The sequence below is a fragment of the Candoia aspera genome, chromosome 2, assembly GCF_035149785.1.
Source record: "Candoia aspera isolate rCanAsp1 chromosome 2, rCanAsp1.hap2, whole genome shotgun sequence".
NCBI lineage: Eukaryota > Metazoa > Chordata > Lepidosauria > Squamata > Boidae > Candoia > Candoia aspera.
In genome coordinates this window covers 84342673-84367845 of record NC_086154.1, presented here as the reverse complement: position 1 = coordinate 84367845, position 25173 = coordinate 84342673, and the positions used below count along the sequence as shown (strand labels likewise).

General features: G+C 38.6%; 1 protein-coding gene and 1 long non-coding RNA gene across 4 annotated transcripts in view; one reads left to right on the top strand and one right to left on the bottom strand.

Annotated features, from left to right (window-relative positions):
• Nucleotides 1-21933, top strand: part of PPP2R2B (protein phosphatase 2 regulatory subunit Bbeta) — a 268093-nt gene extending 246160 nt beyond the window's left edge. For all 3 annotated transcript variants that reach the window (XM_063292375.1, XM_063292374.1, XM_063292376.1), the window contains exons 7-9: nt 14836-15005; nt 15442-15533; nt 17011-21933. In XM_063292375.1, coding sequence (XP_063148445.1) covers nt 14836-15005; nt 15442-15533; nt 17011-17290 — 542 coding nt within the window. In that variant the 3' untranslated portion in view covers nt 17291-21933. The remainder of the gene's footprint in view (nt 1-14835; nt 15006-15441; nt 15534-17010) is intronic.
• Nucleotides 252-3965, bottom strand: LOC134489602 (uncharacterized). Its single transcript, XR_010067154.1, has 2 exons — nt 3060-3965; nt 252-1609 (listed from the first exon to the last, which is right to left on the bottom strand). It is a non-coding gene; the product is annotated as an uncharacterized LOC134489602 (long non-coding RNA).
• Nucleotides 21934-25173: the final 3240 nt, after the last annotated feature.

Sequence of the window (25173 nt, the reverse complement as noted above, 5' to 3'; positions counted from 1 at the left end):
GGTTTTGTGTCTTACCTTATAATTTAACCAGGTAGCAGCATTTACTACATTGATCAAAGTTGCCTTCAGTGTAGTAAATAATAGTTCAATCTGCAAACATTCACACATTCCGCATTTTTCACATACCAATTGATACTCATTTATTTTTAGACTGAAAAAAGGTAATTCAGTTGCAGGTAAATCTGGATGTTCAAAGAGTTTGGTGGATTAAAGAGAGAGTAAAGATTTAGCTGAAAATTCTGGTTCAAATGTATTTTTGTCTACTTTTAATTGAATGGACAATTTAATTGACATTAAGCTATTATTCAAAAAATTATTTCAGGGACTGAATAACTTAATGTAACACAGAATTAATAAATTAATAGCATAAATTAATCTTAACCAAGAAATTGCTGAAGAGGTCAATCTCAGCAAAATTAACCTAGTCCAATCTAATCTGCTTCTTTTTTTCTACAGACAAGAGTTCGAAGTGAGGAATTATTTATTCTGACACACTGTAACTGACACAGCGGTTCCTTCCTTTTTTGTTTCATGAGTTCATAGATAATTGTCATGACTAAGTCACTTATGCCAAACAAGTACAGATAGCATTTTGGATATGACATTCAGACATGATAATAAATTATGGCTTGCTAGAAAAAAAAGTGGCAACAAGCTTTGATTTGTTTTTTTCTCTGCTCTAGGAGGCATTTGGTTTTAATTTGCATAAAACTATCCTTTGTCATGGTATCCAAACATTTGATCACTGGTGTGCACAAATCATAGCTTGCCTGTAAACCAGGGTCATGCCCTACTTCACAAAGGAAGTGACCGAGACAATAGACCAGGCTAAGACATGCCACCACTGGTTCCTGCAATGATAAATCATGGTTTGGTGCTACATCTGAACCAATCTATATTTGCTTTTCCTATAATTGGTCTCCTGTACTACATGATCTATTTCTTGAACTAGATCCACATTTTGAGTTTTATAAATGACTTCCTAATACAAACATGATCAGTCTCCCAGTGGTTTTATGATCACTGGTTGTTATTTTAAAGTACATTCTCCTTACTTTTTTGAATTATGAAAGTATAGCTTGGGGTGAGAAATTAAATCCTAAAGGTGATGTCCTTCTAGAACAAAAAAAAGTTTCCAGTGTCCATAATGTTACTGTAGCTTACACTGCTCTTTTGCTATCAAATCAGTTCCTAACCACTAATAACCAGGTTACTGAAATGATCTCTTCAGTCTTATTTCTCCCACTTAGTGGAAAATGCCATAGCAGCCAATTATTTGGCTGCTCCAAGTGTATGATTATATCACTTGGCTAGCCTGTTTTTTTCACTCCTTCCTCCCACTGTCTGATTACTGTAAAATAGAGAGTTCAGTTCAGATTAAATATATTAGTAATAAGATGCAAGCTGGGATCATTTCCTTTCCTTTCCAACACCAGATCCTTTGGCTTGGTTAGGCTATTCCTTTGTTCTGCTGCTGCAGTGTCCTTTAAAGCACATTCAAAGCAATTGTGGAAACAAGTTCAGATTGATCTCTCCCTTGACGGCTGATATTGATTTTTTTCCTATCCTTCAGAAGTGCTGGTCTTCAGTCGATTGTGATTCAACAGACCTAGAAGTTGGAATTCAAGGCATTCATCAGGATTCAAAATAAAATGCAATTCTGGCCTTTAAAGATGATCTTCCCTACCCCCAAAGGAAATCTTTTATAAATGTGCCTAATCATCATCTTCTCTAGCACATCCCTGATGTGTGGTTATTTCTCAATACCAATTTAAATAGCCAACCCACCATTCCTTCTCTGGGCAAAAAAAACATTCCTGTCATAAATGTGGCTGTTTGCATCTGATGAGCCATCCTGGCTCTATTATTGCTTTGTACCAAATTGTGCCATCTTCATTGGCAGGTGTGCCAGTACTTCCCTCTCCTTACCACCCCTTCCCTCCCATCACTTGCTGGTGGGAAACATGCATTAACTGGGATTTTGTAACAGGGGCTGCTGTATTTCCCCTGATGCCAGTTCTGATTGGTGCCTCTGCAGTTGTGCAAAATCACTTTTGTGCCTTTTCACCTTTTATAGATTCTACTTTCATCCACCATTCCTCTTTCCTCTTCCTCACTGGTATTTGTAAGGCTTGGCTTGGTAAAACCATCCCTTACCTGACATGTTGTGGTGAGATGCTGTGCCTAGTGCAATGGATAGTTGGCAAGAGAAGGAGAAATGGGTTGGGAGAAGCAATTGAGCTTGTACATGCAGTTGATTTGAAAGCAGCTGGATTTTTAAAGGGGGCAGTAAGCAGGAAGTGCTAAGTGAAATGGCAAATGCAGAAAGAGAAATGGAAGTAATGCATGCCAGCTAGTGATGAGAGGAAAGGAGTTGCAGTTATATTTTCACACCACTAGCCAGTCCTGGAATCAGATTATCAAGTCTACCTGCTCCCAGAAGAAGCTGCAAAAGCACCACAGATTTACATAACTTGTGGCTGTAGCAGGCACTGTTGGTTGAAACAGGAAAAACTACTATTAATCCAGAACACAAATGGATGTATTTATTTATTGCTGTGGCTTATATACTGCTCCATTTCTGAAGATTCTGAGCAACCTACAAGTAGCAATACAGAAAAATAAAGTAACAACAATTGAACATTAACTCTGATAGACCACTGTTCTTCATATTGTCCTAAATGCCTTTCTGAAAGCAATGGTTTTATTTATTTATTTATCAAATTTAGTAACTGCCTATCTCTCAAGTTTCCTAGCTTTTTGAAAATATAATAAGGAACAGGTGGCCTGGTTATCTGGTGATGGGCTGTTCCAGAGGTAGGGACCATTATTGACAAGGCTTGAGCATGGGGTCCCTACAGGTGGCATTTTCTTGGATGAGGGACCTTCAACAAGCTGCCTATCAGGTGGGCAGATTAAGTTAGAAGACAGATATCCAGGCCCTAAGCCATGTAGGGCTTTAAAGATGATGACCAGCACCTTGAGTCACACATGAAAGCTAACTGGCAATCAAAGGAACTCCCATAGTAGTAGTGTTAAATGGCTGAACCTCAGTACACCTGAAAATATCCATGCCATTGCTTGCTGGACCAGCTGAAGCTGCGAGACAGTCTTCAGGGACAACCTGATATAGAGCAAATTAAATAGTTGTAAGGTGACAAAGCATGACTGTGGGTTGTGGTAGTTTTAGAGTAGAGAAGCTGCTCTTTGCAAAACTGCCTTGTTCTTGGCAGGTAGCCACCACCGAAGATGGGGTGCTCTAGACTTCCTTTCCTGTAAGAGAAGGGGACTCTCAAGGGTGACATCTCTGGATAGAATTAAGATTCCTGGAAAAAGAAATCCAGCTTTTAAAAAATCTCTACCATTAGTTATATGTTCAGTTTTTATTTAATTCTGAGCCTTTTTCTAGAGCAAGGTTTCTCAACCAGGGTTCCCTGGAACCCTAGGGTTCTATGAGAGGTCACATGGGGTTCCCTGGGAGATCACAATTTTATTTCAAATTCGGGCAACTTCACATTAAAGAGGAAAGTTTCATTCTTTATTTTTAGTTTAAGAACATTATTAATGCATATATACAGGCCTACACATGAAACAAATATAATAATTTTGTAACTTCTGGCCTATATTTGAGCCTGAACGTGCAGGGGTTCCCCAAGGCCTGAAATATATTTTGGCCCTGGGTTCCTCCAGGGCCAAAAGGTTGAGAAAGACTATTCTAGACCTTGGAAGACCAAGCTTCATTGCCATAAAGCTTGTATTCATTTACATTTTTGATGTAACCACACATTTCCAATGAACTATGAATATTACCAAACCTGATTTTTGGCATACATTTCTGTGCATTATATACCTGTAAACTGAAACACAGATATGTGGGGTCTTGCAACATTGAGGCATAGGTGGTTCAGGAAAATCTCATACCCTCAAAATGCCAGACAGCATGCTTAAAACTAGTGACTTGTTTATTAAAGAAGAACTGAAGCAATTTTAAAACACAATCAGAATCACTTATTACACTGAATATGTTTATAGATCAGGAGAATTAGCCTCTTGCATAAAATACAATAGACATGAAAAAGCCAGTTATGCAGCAAGATTTAGTGAAATTAATGTTTGTCTTTGTGGGAGAGCTTGATTAGAAAACAAGATCTATTGCATTTTAGCAAAGTACACATAGCTAATTTTGAAACGAGAAGTTGAAGGAAAAACCAAGCTAGTTTTGTTTATTCTAGAGAAAGAAGAGGAAATTAAAAAGAAAGGGTGAGGGTTATTCAGTTCAGCAGCAAATTTGAAGGTCATTCCTGAATTAAAAGAATCTTCCAACATCCTAGAGCTAATAATAACCTGTTTCATCCTTTTCCCTTGGGGATTTAGTAAAATAAAACCAAGTTCTACTTCAGTATGCCCTATCAGATTTTGGAAACTACTTTTAAGGAATCAATCAAAAGGGAAAAGAAAAAAGAACAATAAGTTGATTTGCCTTCTCATTCCTGAACTGGGGAAATAAAGGAGAATTAAAGTATTCTTCAGCAAAAGGATCTAGTTGTTCAAGGATTTGGGAAAAGATTGTCCTAAATAAATAGCTTTCCTGAGATAACAAGGTATAGTAACATCAGTAAGATGTGATGAATTTTGAAAAAATAGACCATCCCTTTGTTTTACTTTTGATGCAGGAACTTCCTAATTGGACTGTAATATAATATTGGGGTATGAAAAATACAAAAGTCATGTGTGCGCTTAGGTCCGTTCAATATATATTCAGTTAAAACTGACTGCATAAAGGAAGGTTAAAATCAATGTAAGACACTGTTGTGAAGCTCTAGAGGAGGGGTGAAAGTATGATAAGAAGACAGTGGGGCCCATGCAAACTACTTGAACAAGCTCACAAATATACCTTACCTGAGTTTTTATTATGAAGCTATTTCTCTTGGCTTTTCTTAAGCTGGAATGGAGCATCTCTTTCAAACCTCAGGCTATTTTCATGAAAATAATAAAACCAGTGGTAGCTTTATAACAGTAAGTTTCACCGTTGGCCTAACTGTCCTTTCTGTTAAGCAAGAATAGGCCCCAGACACAAAACACTTCTTGTAGTCTACAGTGATCTCATGAAGAAGGTCAGGAAGCACCAAAACCTTTCTGGAATGGTATAAAAGGCTGTTTTCTCCATTTATGTTACTACTAACACTGGGACTCAATATGATGATCTACCTTTTTTGTAGCATAGGTTTACTTATGGTTAGCCCTAATTGCTGACCTTTTCCTCCGAGTCACGAACTTACAAAGGGTTGACCTTCCAGCTTCTTTGATATCCAATTTCTCTGTATTAAGAGTAACACAAAGCCACCAGTGGGAGAAGAGATGCTGCCCATCAAAACTGAAAAATTGCTGGTTTCTTAAAATGGTGCACTTTTATCACATTATGTGAGAAACTGTCAGCCATGCTCCCGTGTGGCAGAAGTGCCGGCTGTGTTGTTCTACAGATGAAATATTTTTCCAGAAGAGGCATTAGCCTTTTTCAATCTTGTCCAACACATCCTGAGCAAAGAATGATAATCTTTTGGAAGCTCTTGAAGACCAAATTGTTGTGGGGAACTTTCCCATGATGTGAATGTTGCCATCTTTATTTTTATTTATTTTATTTTTAGTTTATATTCTATGGGTTTTTTATTAAAAAAAAAATTCTAGTGTTTTTGTAGCTGTGTTATTCTTAACATGGATATTTTAATCTGTATTTGTTCTATGTAAGCCTCCAGGATAGAGAGATGTTAAATAAATAAATATTGAAGGACAAAACTGTGTGTCTCTGTGATGAGACCACAAATGCAAGAAGGGAGGAAGTTATCATGGAAGTGAGAGCATCGCTGCACAAATCAGTTGAAGGGTGTGTTACAGAATCACATACAGTGGTCTTCTTTGAAACAACCTGGACAGGTTCTGAAATAAATCATTCTGGGTTGATGGGAGAACAGGACAGTTCGGTTTGGGCAAAAGTTCTACTGCAAGGACCAACTTCAGTGAGTTGTTCTTTTAAGATGGGTGGCTATATAAATGTAATGTATGTAGGTATGTACAGTATGTTCCCTCACACTAAAATCCCCAGATAGATTCTGTTTAGCAGTAATGAGCCCTGCCTTTTTTATAATTAATTGTTCTCAACTCCTGTCCCAAAGATCTCTTGTCCGATGACTCTAAATCTTCAGGAAGTTGCAAAGATTAATGGGGATCCAGCTACCCTTTTTGTGTCTTGTCTTCAGAGGAGGAGACACATGCCCATGCAGCAAGCAGGCAAGATGCATGGTGTGCTGTGTACAGCTGTGTGCAGGGCTTGAAAAGGTGCTAGGAGCCACGCTTGCTTGGGGAGAGGGCCTGGTAGAAAATGCCTCAGTGGGGTGGTGAGGAAGAAGCATGAGGAAAGTGCGGGTGCAAGCAGTTTGGATCAATGCAGGTGCCAGTGAGGCTTGTGGAGGCATCAGCCCTGTAAGGCAGACCAGACTGCCAGACTGAGAAGCCAATGCCATAGAGGTCAGGACTGCTTTTATTGCAACAGCTCTAGCAACAGAATCCTGCAAGCCTGAATCTGCTTTCCCTCTCCTTCCCTTTGTCTTCATGTGAACTAGGGAGGGGCTTGTCTGAGACATTTACTCAAACTAGTTTCTTGGAATGGGCTTGAGCCCTGCTTATCATGCCATTGTCCTGGCATGGCTCTTCCTCCTGTCCCTCAAGACCATTCCCTCTGCCCTCTACAGGAGCCGCGCACACAGGCAGTTGGCAGAAAGGCAAAGGAAAGGCACGAGGAATGTACAAGTGCCAGGAGCAGTCAAAGTGTGGAAATAGGAGTGGAGCAAGGACAGAAGAACAAGGAATATGCATGTGCACAACAAATTTACTGGTGGTTGAAGAGAAGATATAAAACCAGGTCAAACAGTTCATAATCTGACAAACAAATGAAGTTTTAGAAATACCGAGGGAAAAGCTAGAGACTTGGTCAGGAACGCATTGAGGTCAAGAACATAGCAAGAGTCAGGAACAAGAAAGCATGAAACAAGGAGCACAAAGCTAGATGCCAAAGTTGCTTCCAGCAGTGGAAGGCAGTCCCTAGAGGCTTAAATCCCCTCCTCACCGAGCGTGCATGGCTGAAGCTTTTCTCTCTCAGTGGTAGCAGGTAATGAATGAGGATGGCTCAAGGTGTCAGTGGCTGCAACTTGCTTGTGAGGTGCTGTGGTGTGGTGGGGGGCTCTCCCTTGCTTCTTGGCACCCGTGTTGGCTGGAGAGGTTTCTGTGCTGGCCAAGGAGGGTCCTGAAGAGGCTTCAGTGTTGGCAGAGAAAGGGTCTCCCATCCATGAATCTGTATGTGCAACATCTGGCGGGGTCTAATATGACCCCCTCTTGGAGCCTGGCCCTTGGGCTGTGATAACCCCAATATCAGGTCAAAATGATACTGTAGGATGTCATGGAGCTGACCTTGGAAACCCATCCACAAGCTGTTAAGGCAACAATGGTGCAGAACCATTTGTTAGGCCCAGGGAGGAGGGAAAGTGTTAGAAAGAGACTGGCTCCTCCACTCCCCCCACTCCCTAGGGTATAGGGAAGGAAGGGAAGGGAACATGCAGGGAGACTGGCAAGATTCTGTTACTGTAGCCTCCCTCAATAAGGTAGTTATTAGTTCTAGTTTCCTGTGGAATCTGTTTCCTGATCTGGTCTACCTCATAGGGCTGACAGGTGCCTCAAAATTGCCTATGCAGCACAATGGTTGCATTGTGAGATACTGTCCTAACTCATCTCTAACATTTAAAAGATTGGAGATTGAACTAGTAACTGTCTGAAGAAGTGTGATATTTGTGTCATCAGGTTCAACCATACTGTAGCAGATTAACTAAGGTCTATAGGGTGGAAGGCTGGAGGTCCCAAACCTCTTTTTCCCCAAGTGTCTAGATCTTTACATTCTGTTCCCACAGAATGGGGTGTTCCTGCTGCCACTATTGATATTCTAGGAGCACCTCACTTGGCATCCTCCTACCAACCCAAGTGTATGTGAGAGAGAGGACTTCCACCCTGTGTTGTCTTTTTGGTGTTTAAAAAGTCAAAAGTCGAGATACTGAAATAATATCAGTAATGCCCCATCCTGGCCATGTAGCATGGAGGTGAATGACTGGAAGATTCAGCTATTATTGTTCCCCTTTGGGAGATACAATAATCTCACAGGTAATCAACAAAAATCAAAATTTATTTTAAAAAAGGAATAACTTTGCTATTGTCTTAGGCAAGGATACAGTCAAAACATTGGTTTCTAAAATAAAATAAAATATACAGTAATAGATTTATCAACATAAATCTACACATTTTAGCTCTTCAAATTTTGAGTTAAGCCTTTGGAATTACAGACATAGGGCAAATCCTTGTTAAAAACAAAATACAGCAACTAAAAATGTGACCTTAGACTCTCTGTTGAATATAATTGAGTGTAAAATGCATCTGAGTGCCCTGGAAGAAATACAATGGAGGCTAAATTAAATTAAGTCAATAATCAGTGTAAAACAGGCAGCATAGCAGGTTATATTCAGTTAACTTGCTCTTACCTGATTCACATGACAGGACCTCTGAGACTGGAATTTTGTGCACCCTGCCTTCCAAAAGAGCATGAAATATGGGCTCTGGCAAATGTCCATTGGTATTTGAGATGCAAAAGGGAATATAAATAAACTGCCAGAATAAGTCTGGGGTAGCTGTTGAAGGGTTTATAATATCCTTGAGGTTTGACTTAAGTCTTTTTACAATTCTGTATCCCAGGTCAGCTATTTAATGGCCTTATAGACCTCATCCAGTTTTAGAGATAATAGACACCCAAGATAAAGATGGCATGGAATTTGCTTTGCCTGAGGTTCTTTTCCATAATGTAGGTCTAAAATTGTCCAATTGTATTAGCAACAGCAACCCATTTGGTAGCAGGATCAGCTTTAGCCTGGTAGGCCAATCTCATGGGAGATTAACAAAATCAAACTAAATGTTTAAAACTTTAAATACTAAATTGCAAGTATTCAGTGTTGAAGAAGACATATTACAGAGCTGCCATATTCAGTTGGCAACTTGTTAAAAAGGAAAAATGCAAAAGAAATGCAATGCTCTGTACATATCACAAATGGATATTCTGTGTCCAAGACTCCATAAAGCAACTAGACAAATTCCAAATAATAATAATAATAATAAATCACAAGAGTTCCTAAAGAAAATGTTATATCTTCATGCACAGATCTGATATTATACACCCAATTCCATAGCTTATGCAGAGAGATCAAGACAATGAAGCTGGCATCAGACAGAAAACTGAAACCAACCATTTAGTGTAAATTCATGGTTAGACGTATTTATTTATTTTCTGAGAAATAGAAGGTTTTCTGAAGCAAAGTAACCCCATATTTGGCTACTAGTTGGTGATGATGGAATCCAAAGCTCTTTCTGTGTAAGTTGTCATGGTACTGTCAAGCTGCTGCTGCTTCTTTTTTAATGAAGGAGCACCATCTGGTAATTGCAGATAATTAAAATGAAAATGTACAGAGAAAGGTGTTTATGTCACTCTTTTGATGAATAAATCAAAAAGGTGTTTATGTCAATCTTTTGATGAATAAATCACAATTCTTTTAAAGTGGCTTTTACTAAACTTGTTGGGCTTGGAGAGCAGAAACTGAATATAAGCCTAAATCAAGGAAACCTAGATTTAAGTCCATTTCTAAATCCTTGCAAGCAAGTTATGTTTATTTATATGTTTTAAAATAATTGTTCCATATTATTTAAATCCCCCCTGTATTAAATTAGGGATGGTGAAATTTATTTAGTTACATTTTAAGACAAGCTGACTTACTTGGTACATCTGAATCTAGTACGCAAATTGGAAATTAAGATTCTTCCTCAACTTTTACAGTGCAATTCTCAGCTGTATGTGTGTGTGTATCATACATCAGCACACATAACACACACACACACAGCATATACATTAAAAGAAAAATGCATACAATATGGGGAAATATTATGGTTGTGCAGACCCTACTGTGCTCAGCAAAAGTGTCTCCCGTGCTTGTGCACACGTCCTCAGAAAACTAGGAAAAGGGCTTAAAGTGCGGATGCTCCAAGCAACAGGTCTGGAATGGTTTGGTAATAGCGTGCAAATGTAATGGCATACATTAGAGAAAAGGGTTACAAAATCATATATATTAGGGAAAATTATTTACAAAATTGGTTTGATCTGATTTTTTTACTAATCTGGAAATAGGGCAGAACAAAATTGTGCTAAAAAAGTTGCACCCATTACAAACGTTTGAAAGACAGAACCTTTTGTCCCTATGTGAGACCCACATCCCTTAAGCCCAGGGAAAGGAGGTGGTATCAGGAAGAGACTCCATGTGGCTGCTCCCTGATTCCCTGGGGTAGCAGAGAGAGGGAAGGGAAAATACAAGCAGACTTGCAAAATTCTGTTACTACTGTCTATCTCAGTGTTTCTCAACCTTGGCAACTTGAAGATGTTCCCCATGCTGGCTGGGGAATTCTGGGAGTTGAAGTCTACACATCTTCAAGTTGCCAAGGTTGAGAAACACTGGTTTATCTCAACAAAGCTTAGTTTTAGTTTTCTTGGGACATCTGTTTCCTGGTCTGGACAACCTCAAAGAGCTGAGAATATGTTAAGCACAGCCTTCCACCTGAGCATCTGATTTTCAAAATGATCTTACGGTGAGTGAGTAATAAGCTTATTGTTGAGACCACAGGTTGTAATCCAACATTAAAAACAAATGCAACGTACAAAGAAATTAAGTTGAACTAAAACCAGTGTTACAATTTAGAACATAAAATTTAAAAGAATAGTAAAAGGAGCAACCTCACTGCTATCAAATGTGATCACATCTGCAAGCAGGTAATTGAGTTGTTCTGCATCCATCCCCTTAAATTTATCATCAGTGTATTTCCTCTGATCGTACCATACATAGAGCAACAGAGGATAAAATAGGATGCATGCATGCATACATACAGTAGATATATATACCTGGATAGTCGTTTGTTAGATTTATATCCTCCTACCTTTTCTCCTGAAGCTCAGGAGAAAGGGTAGATCTCTCATCATTTTGTCCTCATATCAAAAAACCTATGAGGTCGTTTGGGCTGGTCCAAAGCCACCCAAGAAATTTCCACAAGGCTGAGGGTAGACTTGAACCTACACTTCCCCAGTCCTAGTGCAACACCTTTGTTATTCCTACATACATTTCCTCCTGATTTCCGGCTTTTTCTTTTTAAATCTAATCTCTAGCTCATCTAGAACATAATGGAAACACAAAGGTCACTTTTCTCCCATTCCTCTCAATGCCCATGATAAAAACAATGTAAGTAGTTTTCTGACCTAATAGTGGGGGGGGGGGAGGACTTTGATTGAGAAAGTAGAACCAGGGAAGGATTAACCCTCCATACACTTCCAGTAATCCTGCTCCAATCAATTTAAAGCCTCTGGAGACTGCTCTAAACAAAAATGTTACATCTCCCATGTCACACACAAGGTAGCCTTCTAACACTTCTTATTTGCTCTACATGTTGACATTTTGATGGTACTTGCAAATTCTCCCTTGTATCAACATCAGCAACAGTCAATCCCAGGCTTCTACTGCCAAGTTCAAACCATACTTACACAGAACAGAACTCCTAGAAATGATCCTGGTGTTTGTTTTTTTAATCTCCCAACCACAAAACCGATTTTCCCAAATTGTGCTCCCTGGTGTGCTCAAGTCCATAATTATGACATGAAAGTTAGATGCTTTGTACAAGCCAGCTGAGATCTTGATTTTTTTTTCTGCTGTGATGTTTTTATTATATTTTTGAAAAATTGTAAGTCATCAGATTTCCTGCTGGCAGGGAGGAGACTTCAGGATGAATGCTGCCATCTAATATTTGTAGAGAGATCATTTATCCTAGCATTTGAGAATTATTTTTTCCTATTGCCTGTATCATATTCCAAAAACCAAGAGTTTACAGCTCAGTGTTCCACTACAGAGTAGTAAAGCTGACCAAATATTTATGCAGAGAAAGTAAACTCTACTTTAATAAGATTCTTTTCATTTTTTTTGCTATGAAACTGCCAATTTCATACTTCCTTTGAAAAAGTTTCCATGGTGCCTAGATGTTAAATGTCAAGTGAACCAATACCCCCCTGAGGGCAAGGATACATACAGCATTTTTGTTATTTCATGACTTTGCATTGTGTATACATCTTGAAAGAAATCCCATTGTCTCTAGAAAATTCACCAATGTTTCATCTCATTTATCCACATGGCTGCAGATTTCCTGTCAAACTGTGTTTGATCCACCCTGAAATATAGCTGTTTGTTTCAAGCTTTTCTCCCTTTTTGTGGGTGATGGTAGTAGAGGCAACAGCTATTTGATATTTAAGCATACAGTATATTATAGACATTTTTTAAGGAAAGCACAATTTAAGTGGCTGTCATGCAGCTAAGGATACTATCTACAAAATAACTTTTCTCAAATTTTGCTGTTGTGTGATTGATTTGTTATGTGCCATCAAGTCATTGTTGACTTCCAGCAACCACATAAATAGATTTTCTCCATGACAATGTGTCCCTAACCTGGCCTTTCAGGTCTTCCACTCTGCTGTTGGTCTTCTTCTTCATCTTTCCTTCCACCTTTCCCAACATTAGATCCTTCTCCAGAGAGCTAGGTCTTTGCATAATGTGTTCAGAGTAGGATAATTTGAGCCTGGTCATTTGTGCCTTGCGTGAGAACTCTGGGTTGATTTGTTTGATGATCTATTTGTTTGTGTTCTTGGCTGTTTGTATATGTCTGTATAACATTTCAGAATTGGAAAACTTGTCAGTTTTATGGATCTTTGAGATTTGATTTATAAAAATGGGCCTTAAATGGCGGCAATATATTAATCTGCTTTCTTGGGTCATTGTTCAGGTTGTGGCTGATTTATACACAATTCCAACTTGGATGTTGTAGCTGTTCTTAAATATCTGTATTAATTTCCATTAGATGTCCATATTGGCCTATAAGTAATGGATCATTATCTATCTGTTTTGTATACATCGTAATCTAAGATTTGTTTATTTATATAAAAAATGTATTTTTATAACGTGTACATTAGTCATTAAAATTCCAAATCATTTTAGGCTCATCCTAGGCCATCTGACAATGCTGAGGTCAACTTCTTATGGCTTATATGACATAAGTCCTCTAGTGGCACAGCTAAAAGCAGAAGCCTCCCTATCAAAGAAAGGCAAATGGTGGCAGAACAAAGTTTTGGAAAGAATGTCACAGAATTTAAGCAGAAATGTCCAGATCTGCTACTTACGTGTGCCAAACAGAATGGCCTATCTCATCTACAATCATCAAAATGATAGGCAGATTGGAAAGTTTATTGTCCTAAAACAAACCATTGTTTACTATTGCTCCTGTTTGCATATCATGTTGAATCAAAAACAAACACCACACCAGGGTTTAGCACAGGAATTCACTATTTTCATCAGCCTGCCAGCTGCATCAAATCTTGCCTAATGTACTGAGGGCTGCACTCATAAAGTGGGCAGGACTCATTTTTTATTGAGTCAAGGATGTAAGTAGTGAGAAGTTTGTCTCTCCACCTTGACAAAACTTCTCTGGTGTGCTGATAAAGCATGTTAGCAGGCCTCCAGATGTTTGGCTCCCCTGATTTTAGCATGCCATATGAACTCATGTGTTGGGTTTTCCATTTTTAAACTCACCTGGTACCCTTGGTTTGGTATAATAGGCAGACCATAACAGATTTTTGAAAATTTCTACTGGAAACTCATCAAAACCAATCAATTTGCATATTTGTTCTATTGGAGAACAATAGAAATCGTTCTATTTCTATTGAATCTTCCATTCAGTAAGGAACATCTCCTTTAGTTATACTACTGTAGCTGTCTCAAATGCCTATTCATGATACATGAGGAATGATAAGTGAGTTTATTTCTATAGTGCTCTTGTTATATTGTCAGATGGGCTCCTCTTAATATTATTTCAAAATAAAATAAAATTCTGTGGTATGAAATAACCAGAGTAATTTTCCACATCTTAAAACACAGCAGGTAGGATTTAGTCATGACTAGGTTAAGCTCCATTGATTTCTGTGGATGACCTGAGCTGTAAGCATGACTAAGCCTGCAAAAATCTACTGTGATACTTTCTGTATTAAGACTAATAAATATAATAAGTGAAAATTAGTATGGATAAAAGGTTTGAGCTCTGAGGACAACAGCCCCCAACGTATTGCACCTAATGTGATCATTTAGTTCCCCAGTGACATTGATGAAATGTAAGTCTTTATCTGTGCAGTGCAGTTCCACTGATTTCAATGGGATTCACAATATAATTCTATACGCTATCTACTCCAAAATAAACCTAATGAAGTCCAGGGAAACTTAAGGTAAAGGTAAAGGTTTCCCTTGACGTAAAGTCCAGTCGAATCCGACTCTAGGGGGCGGTGCTCATCTCCGTTTCTAAGCCTTGGAGCCGGCGTTGTCATAGACACTTCCGGGTCATGTGGCCAGCATGACGACTCGGAACGCCGTTACCTTCCCGCCGAAGCGGTACCTATTGATCTACTCACATTTGCATGTTTTCGAACTGCTAGGTGAGCAGGGAAACTTATTTTCCAGTTAATAAAGCCTTAGTTGTTGGTTTTCAGTGTGTGCTCACAGAATTTTCCTTATGCTTCACCATGTGGGAAACTTAAACATTTTCATAATTTATCAGATTAACTTGAGTGATACAGAGACCTTGACTATATTATGTTGTTTCTTTTGTGTGTGTGGTTTTGTGTAGTTTTTGAAGAACCCGAAGACCCAAGTAACAGATCTTTTTTTTCTGAGATCATTTCTTCAATTTCTGATGTAAAGTTCAGCCATACTGGGAGGTACATCATGACCAGGGATTATCTCACTGTCAAGGTGTGGGATCTGAATATGGAGAACAGACCTATTGAGACATACCAGGTATTTTATCTTGATCCTTTGTTTGCTATGATGTGAATGAATGGTGTGGGCACTAAATATAGTGTGTGTGTGTGTGTGTGTGTATCTTCAGAACATCCTAAAATGCTTCAAAACCATTCTTTATTTGTTACTACTGTGAGATCTTTAAATTGGCCTACATATAATTTACTAATTTTTATTTTTCAATTTTATAGCTACTGCAGTAAAAAAAAAGACTCTTGGTGGTTTTTAGTGGTAAGAGCAACAGAAATCAAAGCACTGAAATTAAAACATTCATGGTAGAAGCTAAGATAAAATAATAACACCAAATGCTAATCTTAATAACTTCAGAGCCTTGTCCTCTGGAATCTGTGAGTAGAGCTGGAATCAAACTTTAGCACACAGTTCTTTCTCAGTGCTCCTTTCCTTTTATTCTTTGTGTCTGTCTTTCTCCTAGGTTCACGATTACCTCCGCAGCAAGCTGTGCTCCCTCTATGAAAACGATTGCATTTTTGATAAATTTGAATGTGTATGGAATGGGTCAGACAGGTGAGGAGTTATATGCAGGATTTTTTTTTTTCATTTTCTGATTCCTCAATCCATCCACTCCATTTCCATTCACTCTTATCTTCTCTGCACTTTGCTTCATGCAATGCAGAAAAGGTGTGTTTTTTTTAAATGAAAAAAATCATTAAATGAAACTTGAAAAACACTCGGTAATAAATCTCATGACTTGTTCAAATGTCAACTCTCTTTGTGATCCAGAAAACTAACATAAGACGTACAAAGAGCAGCTGTGAGCATTTTGAAGAGAAGTTACTTGAATTAGGATATCTGGATAAGCACTGCTTATGTTGGGCCAAGCACACAGATCCTAAAAACCTGGTCAGCATAGGTCTGAGGCTGAAATGAGCTTCATGCAATGACTCCAACCTAATAATGTTCTTATGGGGCATAAGCATTGTGATGAGTTGTGGGGTTTTTAAATGCAAAGGAGCTTGCACTAGCTTCCATAAATTAGAATTTCTAAAATAGCTAGGTATGCAAAGCCAAGATTGAATTGGCTCCATTTATGACTAGAAATGAAATTGAAATGACTTATATAACAGTGGCCTAACTCTTCCTTAGAAAATATGGCTAACAGAATTGGCATTTCCTTTTTGTCAACATTATACTTTCAGCTACTGGCGATTAGAAAATTAAAAAGGGATTTAAATATTGTTCATTTATAACATAAAATTAAGCATGAAATTAGCTTGCCCTTGTAATTTGTTTTTATATTTTCAGTTGAAATATTGGCCTCCAATTATTGCTTAGGATTTGTGGCCAGGAATATTTCTCTGAATCCACCAGTCCTAAAAAGGGGCCTAATCTAAGGGGAGATGCTGTACTTGGATCCTCCCTTATTTCCAAGCTGCAGTCCCCTTGATCCAGATATCTGTGGGGGCATCCTAAAATAGAATGCCAACTGCTGAGTTTGCCGAAGCTTTTACTTTGCGTGCATGTACCGTCATCCTCCTTTCAGTGGTTAGTGCTTATTTGATTTGTTCACTATTTCAATATTTAAGATATTTTAAAATCATCATCCTTGATTCTGTGAATTGGGATGAATACACAAGATAATGATAAGAAGAGATGAGTTCCAGCAGCTGTCTCCATGCCACCTGCCCTACGAAGGTGTTGTCTGTTTAGCCACCTCATCTTATTAAATGGAGACTGCAGGAATGAAGTAAGGCTTTTCTCACTGCATAAATGCATTAGCTGTACCTGGCCTAACTACCAATGGGGATTATAGTCCCCCTTGAAGTAGACATTTACCGAGCCAGCAAATTGCCTCCTAACCTCAGTTATTCCATCCCACACTGCCAAGGGGTCTCCTTGTAGTGGCTTTCCTAGAAAGGAGATATGGTGGGTATTTCTCAAGGCTGGAACTGTCCTGAAATGGGGTGTGATTGAGAGAAGGAAAACTAGAAAGGCTCTTGATTTCACTTGAGACTCTTCCTTTTTTTTTTGGCTTGCTTCTCAGTGTCATCATGACTGGCTCCTACAACAATTTCTTTAGAATGTTTGATCGCAATACCAAGCGTGATGTGACTCTCGAAGCCTCAAGAGAAAACAGCAAACCCCGTGCCATCCTGAAGCCCCGCAAAGTTTGTGTGGGGGGCAAAAGGAGGAAAGATGAAATTAGTGTGGACAGTCTGGACTTTAGCAAAAAGATCCTGCATACAGCTTGGCATCCTTCGGAAAATATAATAGCAGTGGCAGCAACCAATAACCTGTATATATTTCAAGATAAGGTTAACTAGGAGAGGAAAAAGATGCTCCTTGGGAATCTAATGTTCTGGAGACTAGCAAACAAAAGTTTTTTAAAGTTTTGGTTTTTTGTCCTGTTTTCTTATCCTCTTTTTTTTTCTTTCATCATTCCTCTGCAGAGACTAACTATGTAGAGATAAACACTCAGATTCCAACATTTATTGCTTTCCCCCCAGTGTAAGAGAAATTGGGCTGGCAAAGCAAATTAAGAACAGTTGAATTCTAAGTACTGAGAGCAACCAAGTTGCATACAGTGAGCTTGAATCATGTACGCTTTCATTTTCCCCAGAAGTTGCTGGTAGATTTAGTTCCTTTACAAAGATAATTTGTAATCTAGAACAAAGGTAAGATTATACAACTATATTTACCAAAAAAAAAGAGAAAAAAACCCAAGGCCATAAAACAAAGGTGCATTGCATTAAGCTGTCTCTCTTTTCTAGTCAATTATTTGGAGATTTTTCTTTTCTTTTACCCTGTTTAGAAACAGAAATTCAGATTCCTGTTGGTTCATTTCTTGTAATTGACCATTTACCTTTTTCAAGTGGTGCGTTCCTTTTATTAACTCAGGGCCTTTCCAGATGATCATTTATTGTGCGCATTTACCACACAATGAATGTTTTCCTATAACTCAGTTCTTGTGAGAGGTACACTTTTTTTTTTTGCCCCAGATTGCACATTGGATTATAAAATCGTAAGGTTGCAGCCTGTAAAAACACCATATTCAGTTTTTCACCCTTCCTCTACAGGACTCACTGCCTTGGAAGTTCAATGAAGTCTAGTTGCACAACTCTCGTCACCTGTTAAGTAGTGTCTGTGACATCAGAGGTGACCTATGATACATCTTCACTTTGGCCATACCACTAACTTACCTACATTAGGAACGGATGAAGACCATTAAGGCCAAATTAATCCACCTACAGCTTTCTGACTTCCTTCCCTTTCTTTTCTTCCCTTATGTTTAGTTCAGGTCTGCTGATTCTTCGGTTCCAGTATTGGAATATAAATGCAACCATCCTTTTCTTAAAACAAGAATTATTTTTTAAAATTTAGGAATTAGGTGAACCTCCCCAGTTATGTCCCACCCTGTCCCATCCCACTCAGCATAGAAGAGTTTGTTCCCCTTCCAAGAATGCAAATTCCTTTCACTGCATTTGGACAGGAGACTGCACTTCTATTGCTGAATGCAGGCTAGTGCAACTTTATATTAAAGGGCAGAAAGCCCCGTTTTTTTATCTGGAAAGGGCCTCAGACAGGAAAAAAAAAAGGCAAGACAGAAGGAGCAGGTTTGCAGCAGTAACATTTCGACTCATCGTTCATGAAGGGCCAGGGACGCTACTACAAGCTATAACCTGTCTTCATGATTCCCCACAAATGGCCTCTTGCGGATTTGGCTGAGTCAATCCTTTGGTGCCTTTTGATGGTATACAAAATACCTTAGACGCAATGCTTCCGAAACATGGTATTTGCAAACCAAATTGAATCTGAGCTTTCTTCTGCAATTCCTGTAATTTTATTTTGGTTTTTTGTTTCTTTTTATTTTTTTAGTTCTGATTTTGCTTTGGATGAGAAAACTCAGAACAGTTCTCTTTTAATCTCTTGCATGTCGTAAATATATATTTGTTGGGGGGGAGTCCCCTTTTTTCTTCTAGCAGTGTATTTTTTAAATTATTGTTTGTTTGTTTGTTTGTTTATTTATTTATGCCAAGTGTCATTTTTTTCCCCTTTCTTTCTGAGAGAAAAAAGAACTCTTTAGTTACAACTGTATGGCTTTTCAAAGAACTCAAACAAAAATAACCACCAAACCATCTTGTAATGCTATTATTATTAGCACTTGGCTGCTTTCTAAGAGAGGTTGCCCATAGATCTCCGGTATGAAGATTAACTTGAATAGCTCCTCATTTTTGCATGGTAAACTGTCCGGTCCTACTACAAGGATAATGCCGGTCCTGCCTTCATTTGGTCAGTTTGGGAGGGAAAAAAGCGGGGGGGAGGGAGCAATCAGAGAGCAGATTCTTCAAAAAATAAACTTAATTCTTTCTCTAACAAGGCAGGTATTTGAAGATCAATGTGCTTTGCATTTTTCTGATTGTAAAAAGGAGGCAATAGCTTCAACTTTTGTGATTGTGGCAGTGAAGCATACATGAATTTCCAGATATGTTCTCCAGCAGAATGATTGAAAACCCTTATTTTCCTGTTCTCAGCTACCAAGGCTTTCACCTTAAAAATGAGACTGTGGCTACAGATTTCTGAAGAGGATATCAAATCTGCATGGCTGTCCAGAACACTAAAGGGGAGGGGACATTAAAATTCCTAGAAACAAGAGGAAGTTTAAATATTTGGAACCAAACTTTTCATCATTATTAGACCACTTGCTACCTTGTCCTCTTTTCATGAGGCTGCTCAGGACAGAGTCAAATTAGTGGTTTTGCCTTGTTTAAAGGAATGATTACGGGGGGAAAAAAGTATGCTGGCTTATAAACTTACTACAAGTAATGGCTTTCAGAAGTAGCCTTTTTTAAAAGAAAAGTGAAATGATAAAAAATAGTAGATGGGTCATTTTTCTATAAAAAGAAACAAAAATAACAAGCCTACATTCTGGTACCAGAAGAAACATTTTCTCCAGGATGTTCTGATACAAAGCTGCCAATTACCAAATGTTGAGGAATTCAATTCAAAGGTCTGGCACAACCCCAAACATTGTCTAGATCAGCCTTCCTCAACCTGGCTCCCACATTTGGAGGGTGGCAGTTTGGGAAAGGCTACTTTAAATTTAGACCTTCTGCCTTCACTTAATCTCACATGTGCTCCTAGGAACAGAGAATAAAGGTGACGTGTTTTATGGAAGGTAATGTCTGCTGAATGTCAAAGTAGTGGAACATTTAACAATCTTTGGAAAAGCACTCAGACAGGATTCTAAACAGGGCACTCATCCACCAAGGTTTGTAATCAGAATCTGGTATTCTTAAAGGGAAGTCAGTAATGGAGTATAAAACATAGTTATGAACCAGAGAAGACTGGATGTTTGCAAAGGGTCCCCCCCACCTTTGATTTTAGTTCTTCTTGCTTCATCATTAACCACTTTTGAATCTCTAAAGCATTTTAAAATAACTTGTCAAACACTGTGCTCTGCTCCTGTTAGACCATTATACACCCAACTGCATGGAAAGAGCTTACAGGAGAATTCTATGATCCATGTCATGCACGTATTCCCTTGGTGGTACCTGCTGCAACATAGTCATTCACACTGTTTCATCATGCACAACTGGGTCCAGATTGCCTCAGATTATCGTTTTCCTTTCAAGGGTTCCCCAGAGAGCATAACACACAGAAGCACTCAGGGACTATGAAGCTCATAACTTATTGGACTATGATGTTAAGGAGTTTGAAGCTCCCTTCACATTTACTTTTCCTTAATTATCCTGCGATAATGCCCAAACTTGGTGCAGAGGATCCAATCCTTTTCCACGTGCCAGCTAACAATAGGGCTTAACCTTTGTATTGATTAAAAAGGTTCTTAACATCAGGCACATTTCATCAAAGGTAGTTTACAAGTTAAATGGGCATTTCTGGTAGCATTTAGCAGGTGTCAAACCCATTGACCTTTCCACTCAGGGCCAACAATCTGCTCCACAGTGTATCAGATTGCAACAGAGATGGTGAGAAAAAACTGTATTATCCCACAGTCTAATAAAGGTCTTTAGCTTTTTTGATGCTTCCACGGCTGATCTAGGTGAGCCCTTGAAGACACTCTAGGGGGGGAAAAAATCTGAAAAACAGGAAGGAGGAAAAAAATTATCCCAGGTTGGGAATGTTGTACTCCTCCAAAAAGTCCAAGGCAGAAGATTTCTTGCATCTAGAACTTCAACCTAGAATACTCCTCCACAGTTTGGTGCCTTCCAGATGTTTCAGGACTGCAACTCTCAGAAGACCATGGAATCTAAACATTCAGGATGTTGTAGTCTCAACCTAACTGGAGGGTGCCATATTGGAGAAAATGCCTAAAAAATTGGGGGGGGAGAGAGGGAAGAATCAATCTGGTATAGCTCATATGTCTGAAGAGCCATAAGAAAGTGGAGGGTAATCCCAGAGACCACGTCTATGGTTCTTAAAGCTATAAATGTGATTTCTAAGAGAAACCTGTCAACCTAGCACCTAAGTGAAAGACTATTCTTGTATGGCAGTATTATTGTAAGAACAAATTCATAATTTCAAATGGAATATGGTTGCAGTAATTATGTTGCATTTGACTACATAGCTTTGTTTGTTTAAGAATTGCAAGGAATTTGATAAAAACTGGTGGAGCTCAATGAAGATTTTCTAGGGTTTTAATATTGTGTCTAATTCATATGCTACCATACTCTATATAGAGACAACCTGTTAACATTTGTTTTATTTCTTGAATTAATATCCAAAATAATACTCAAGGCAACTAACAGTAAAAAATATATATGTGGGGTGATATAATTGGTATATACAACTTGCACAATTAGAAAACAGGATTGTGGTTGGTGCGAGAAGGTTAAGAGGAACAAGCTTTCTTGCTCTGCCTGTGATGGTTGTATCTACTTCATTACTATTGAAAAACCTCACCTTGACCACCTTTGCACCAGAAATTCTAATTCATGATCTCATCAATGAATTATTATCCGAATATAATCCCAGCGTGTTTGGGGTGCAGCTTGGCAGATTTCCTGAATACCTGCCTTATTTTAAAAGTGCTACAGAGATCTTCAAGAGGTCTATTATGGATAGGCATGAATGGTTCTGCAGGCTGTCTTAGATAATGTTGTGAGAGCAATGTGGCATGATTCCTTGTTAAAAGCAGGCACCCATAAAGAGTCCCCAAATCATGACAGCTCACAATCAATACTGAGTTCACTGATGCAGGAAACATTTCTCATCCTAGTTACTATCCCAATAGCCCAGCACTCAATATTTCCAATAACAAGGCTATATGAGGTGACAAGGGCTACTCATTTTGAACCTGTGGTCTAAACCTCTGAAAAGGAAGAGACCAAAATCTTCCCTTGGAGTTTATTGGGGCCAGCTTCCTCAGCTCCCACATCAGGAATGGCTTGCTCAACAACCCAAGACTGGCAGTTCTAATTAGTGGGGTTGCCAGTCAGCACGTTTTGTTGGTGAAAGAACTTAAATGTAGGGTTTCTCTTATGGTGTCTGTAATCATCTCCTAAAGGATGGAATTTTGGTTTCAATGTATCAGGGAAAATGAACTCTAATAAATGAAACCTTCTTCTCCCAACTTGGGTTTATTTTTTGATCTGCACATTGAAAAAAAAATGTTTTTCAGAGAACTATAGCTAGTCATAAAAGAAAAGCCACTCAATGTGAAATAAAAAAATAATTCTGCAATGCAAACCTTTACTGCAAAACCACAGGCACTTGTTTCATCTCATGCTAATCTTAAAACATAACGAAGTATAAGAACAAATATAGAAAAAAGTTGTGTTCAAAATTTTATTTTACCATGACAGATTTCTGTTTTTCATAATGCCTTGTATAGTTTTCATGGCCAGTTTGCTGAATCATTTCTGAATTGGAGTATCTAGTCCTGGAAAAAAAACTGATTTCACAAGGCATAAAAAAGATAATCCATGGAGTTTGTTCCCTCAAAATACGATCACACCCAAATGTCCATAACATTACTCCACATCAAAACTTAATGCTCATGCATCCTCTTGAAACTGATATGAGCACCATCATAAAACAGTATATCCCAAAATAAAAATAAATGAAGGTTGTAGGTCTTCATTATACAGCTTCTTTGATTTTAATTGCAAAAAGAAAGAAAACTTTTGTGAGTGATTCTAGATAGAGTAGGTAGATAGGTAAAGGTAAAGGTTTCCCTTGACATTAAGTCCAGTTGTGTCTGACTCTAGGGGGCTGTGCTCATCTCCGTTTCAAAGCCGAAGAGCTGACGTTTGTCCGTAGACACTTCCGTGGTCATATGGCTGGCATGACTACACGGAACACCGTTACCTGCCCGCTGAAGCGGCACCTATTAATCTACTCACAGTTGCATGTTTTCGAACTGCTAGGTTGGCAGGAGCTGGGACTAGCAACAGGAGCTCACCCCGTCCCGTGGATTTGAACCGCTGACCTTCTGATCGGCAAGCTCAGCAGCTCAGCGGTTTAACCCGCAGCTCCACCGCGTCCCCTATGAGTAGATAGATAGATTGATATAAATGATAGATATAGATGATAGATTGAGAGAAAGAGAGAGATTATAGATAGATGATAGATCAAAGATGAGAGAGAAAGAAAGATGATAGATAGCAAAGTTTTCAGTAACTAACTAGAAATAGAACATATGTGGTCCTGCTCTTCATATGGCCAAAGCTGACACTATATGATTTTTTTCTCAATCGCAGACCTCTATTAAATCAGGCAATTTATCTACGTGTTACTTTAATAATGACTCTGCCCTGTCCTGCTATGCAGCCACCCTTTGTAGATTGGATCCTTCTGGGATAGAACTATAAAATACATATTTTCTACCATCACCTGTAGCTCTTTTCAAATGGTAATTCCCATGACAGTTTATATATAGCCTAATTGAAAGCCTGTTAAAGATGCTCATTATTATCTTGTTTTACTGGGACTAAAGTCAGTACATTTTCTTGGCAATGGTCTGCTGTAAATTCTTCTGAGACTTTTTTTTACTTCCTAGTTTAGCTTATAGCCCTGGGATTTCCTGGTGATTTCCCATTCAAGTACTAATTGGACAAGCCAACTCCAGGTTGGTTGTGTGCTACCAATGCAACTATGTCACATCAAACTAACTGAATCAAGGTCTCTTTAACAATACATTATGTGCATTGTAAATTTGGTTCAGTATTTACAATGTAAATTGGATAATTTATTATTCTAATTTATGGTGGCCAGGATTTAGGATGACCCCTCCCTGTGCTCAAAGTTTCTCTGGACTACATTCATAGAATATTGAGCAGTGTTCCCTGGCCCAAATCTTAAAGAATCTCTGGGAAATCTGTCTGTTGTGGTTTACAGATATCCATTGGTTCAACTGAAAGCAGTTTGAAAGAAAACAGCAATTCATTGGTAGGGCACGTGTGCATATTTTGGAAAATACTTGCCAGCATCCTTCTTTAGTGTAAGCAATCCAATAAATTGAAAGGACAAGACATTTGAATCAGAGTGTATTGAATTTCACTCAAGTGCTCTCTACCATTTTATGTTGCCATTGAATTGCAGAAAAAAAAACCCAAGTGCAATTCACTTCCATTTTTACCAAGTGCAATTCACCTTCCATTAAAACTAAAGCAGTATGTTCTGCTGAAGTAAACAAATTATTAGGGTAAATATGCATTTAAATGAAAAGAAGACACTGAGAAGCACTTCTTTTGTGTTTCATGGAACAGCAAAATTGGCTTTTTGTCTCCATCAGCATGCTTACTCTTTCCTAAAGGGGAAAAATAATCACAGGTAGTATCCAGCTTGTGCAGGATCATAATGAAGTACTAGACACCCTTCCCTCCCAAATTCAGAGTACAATGCCTAAAGGAGAAGGTGTGCATCTGACTGCCAAGCATAATGAGCTCAGAAATTCCTGTGCAGCATGATATTTACTACAAAAATAGCAACAATTTTAAAAAAAAAAATCCCTTCAGGAGCCTCTTTTGATGCAATTTTATCAAAAGAATCCGTAAGTGGAACAAGACCGCTAATGGCTTGGTTATTACAAATCTTAACATAATCAGATTAACAGGGAACTTCAGGGAGATCGGGCGCAGGGAGGGGGGCATAGATTAATCAAAGAATCTACAGTGGAAGAAGACCATTTCCTGGAAGAGAAGGCAGAGACTGTTCTACTTCGTCCTGCTCAACTCCTAACAGTTTC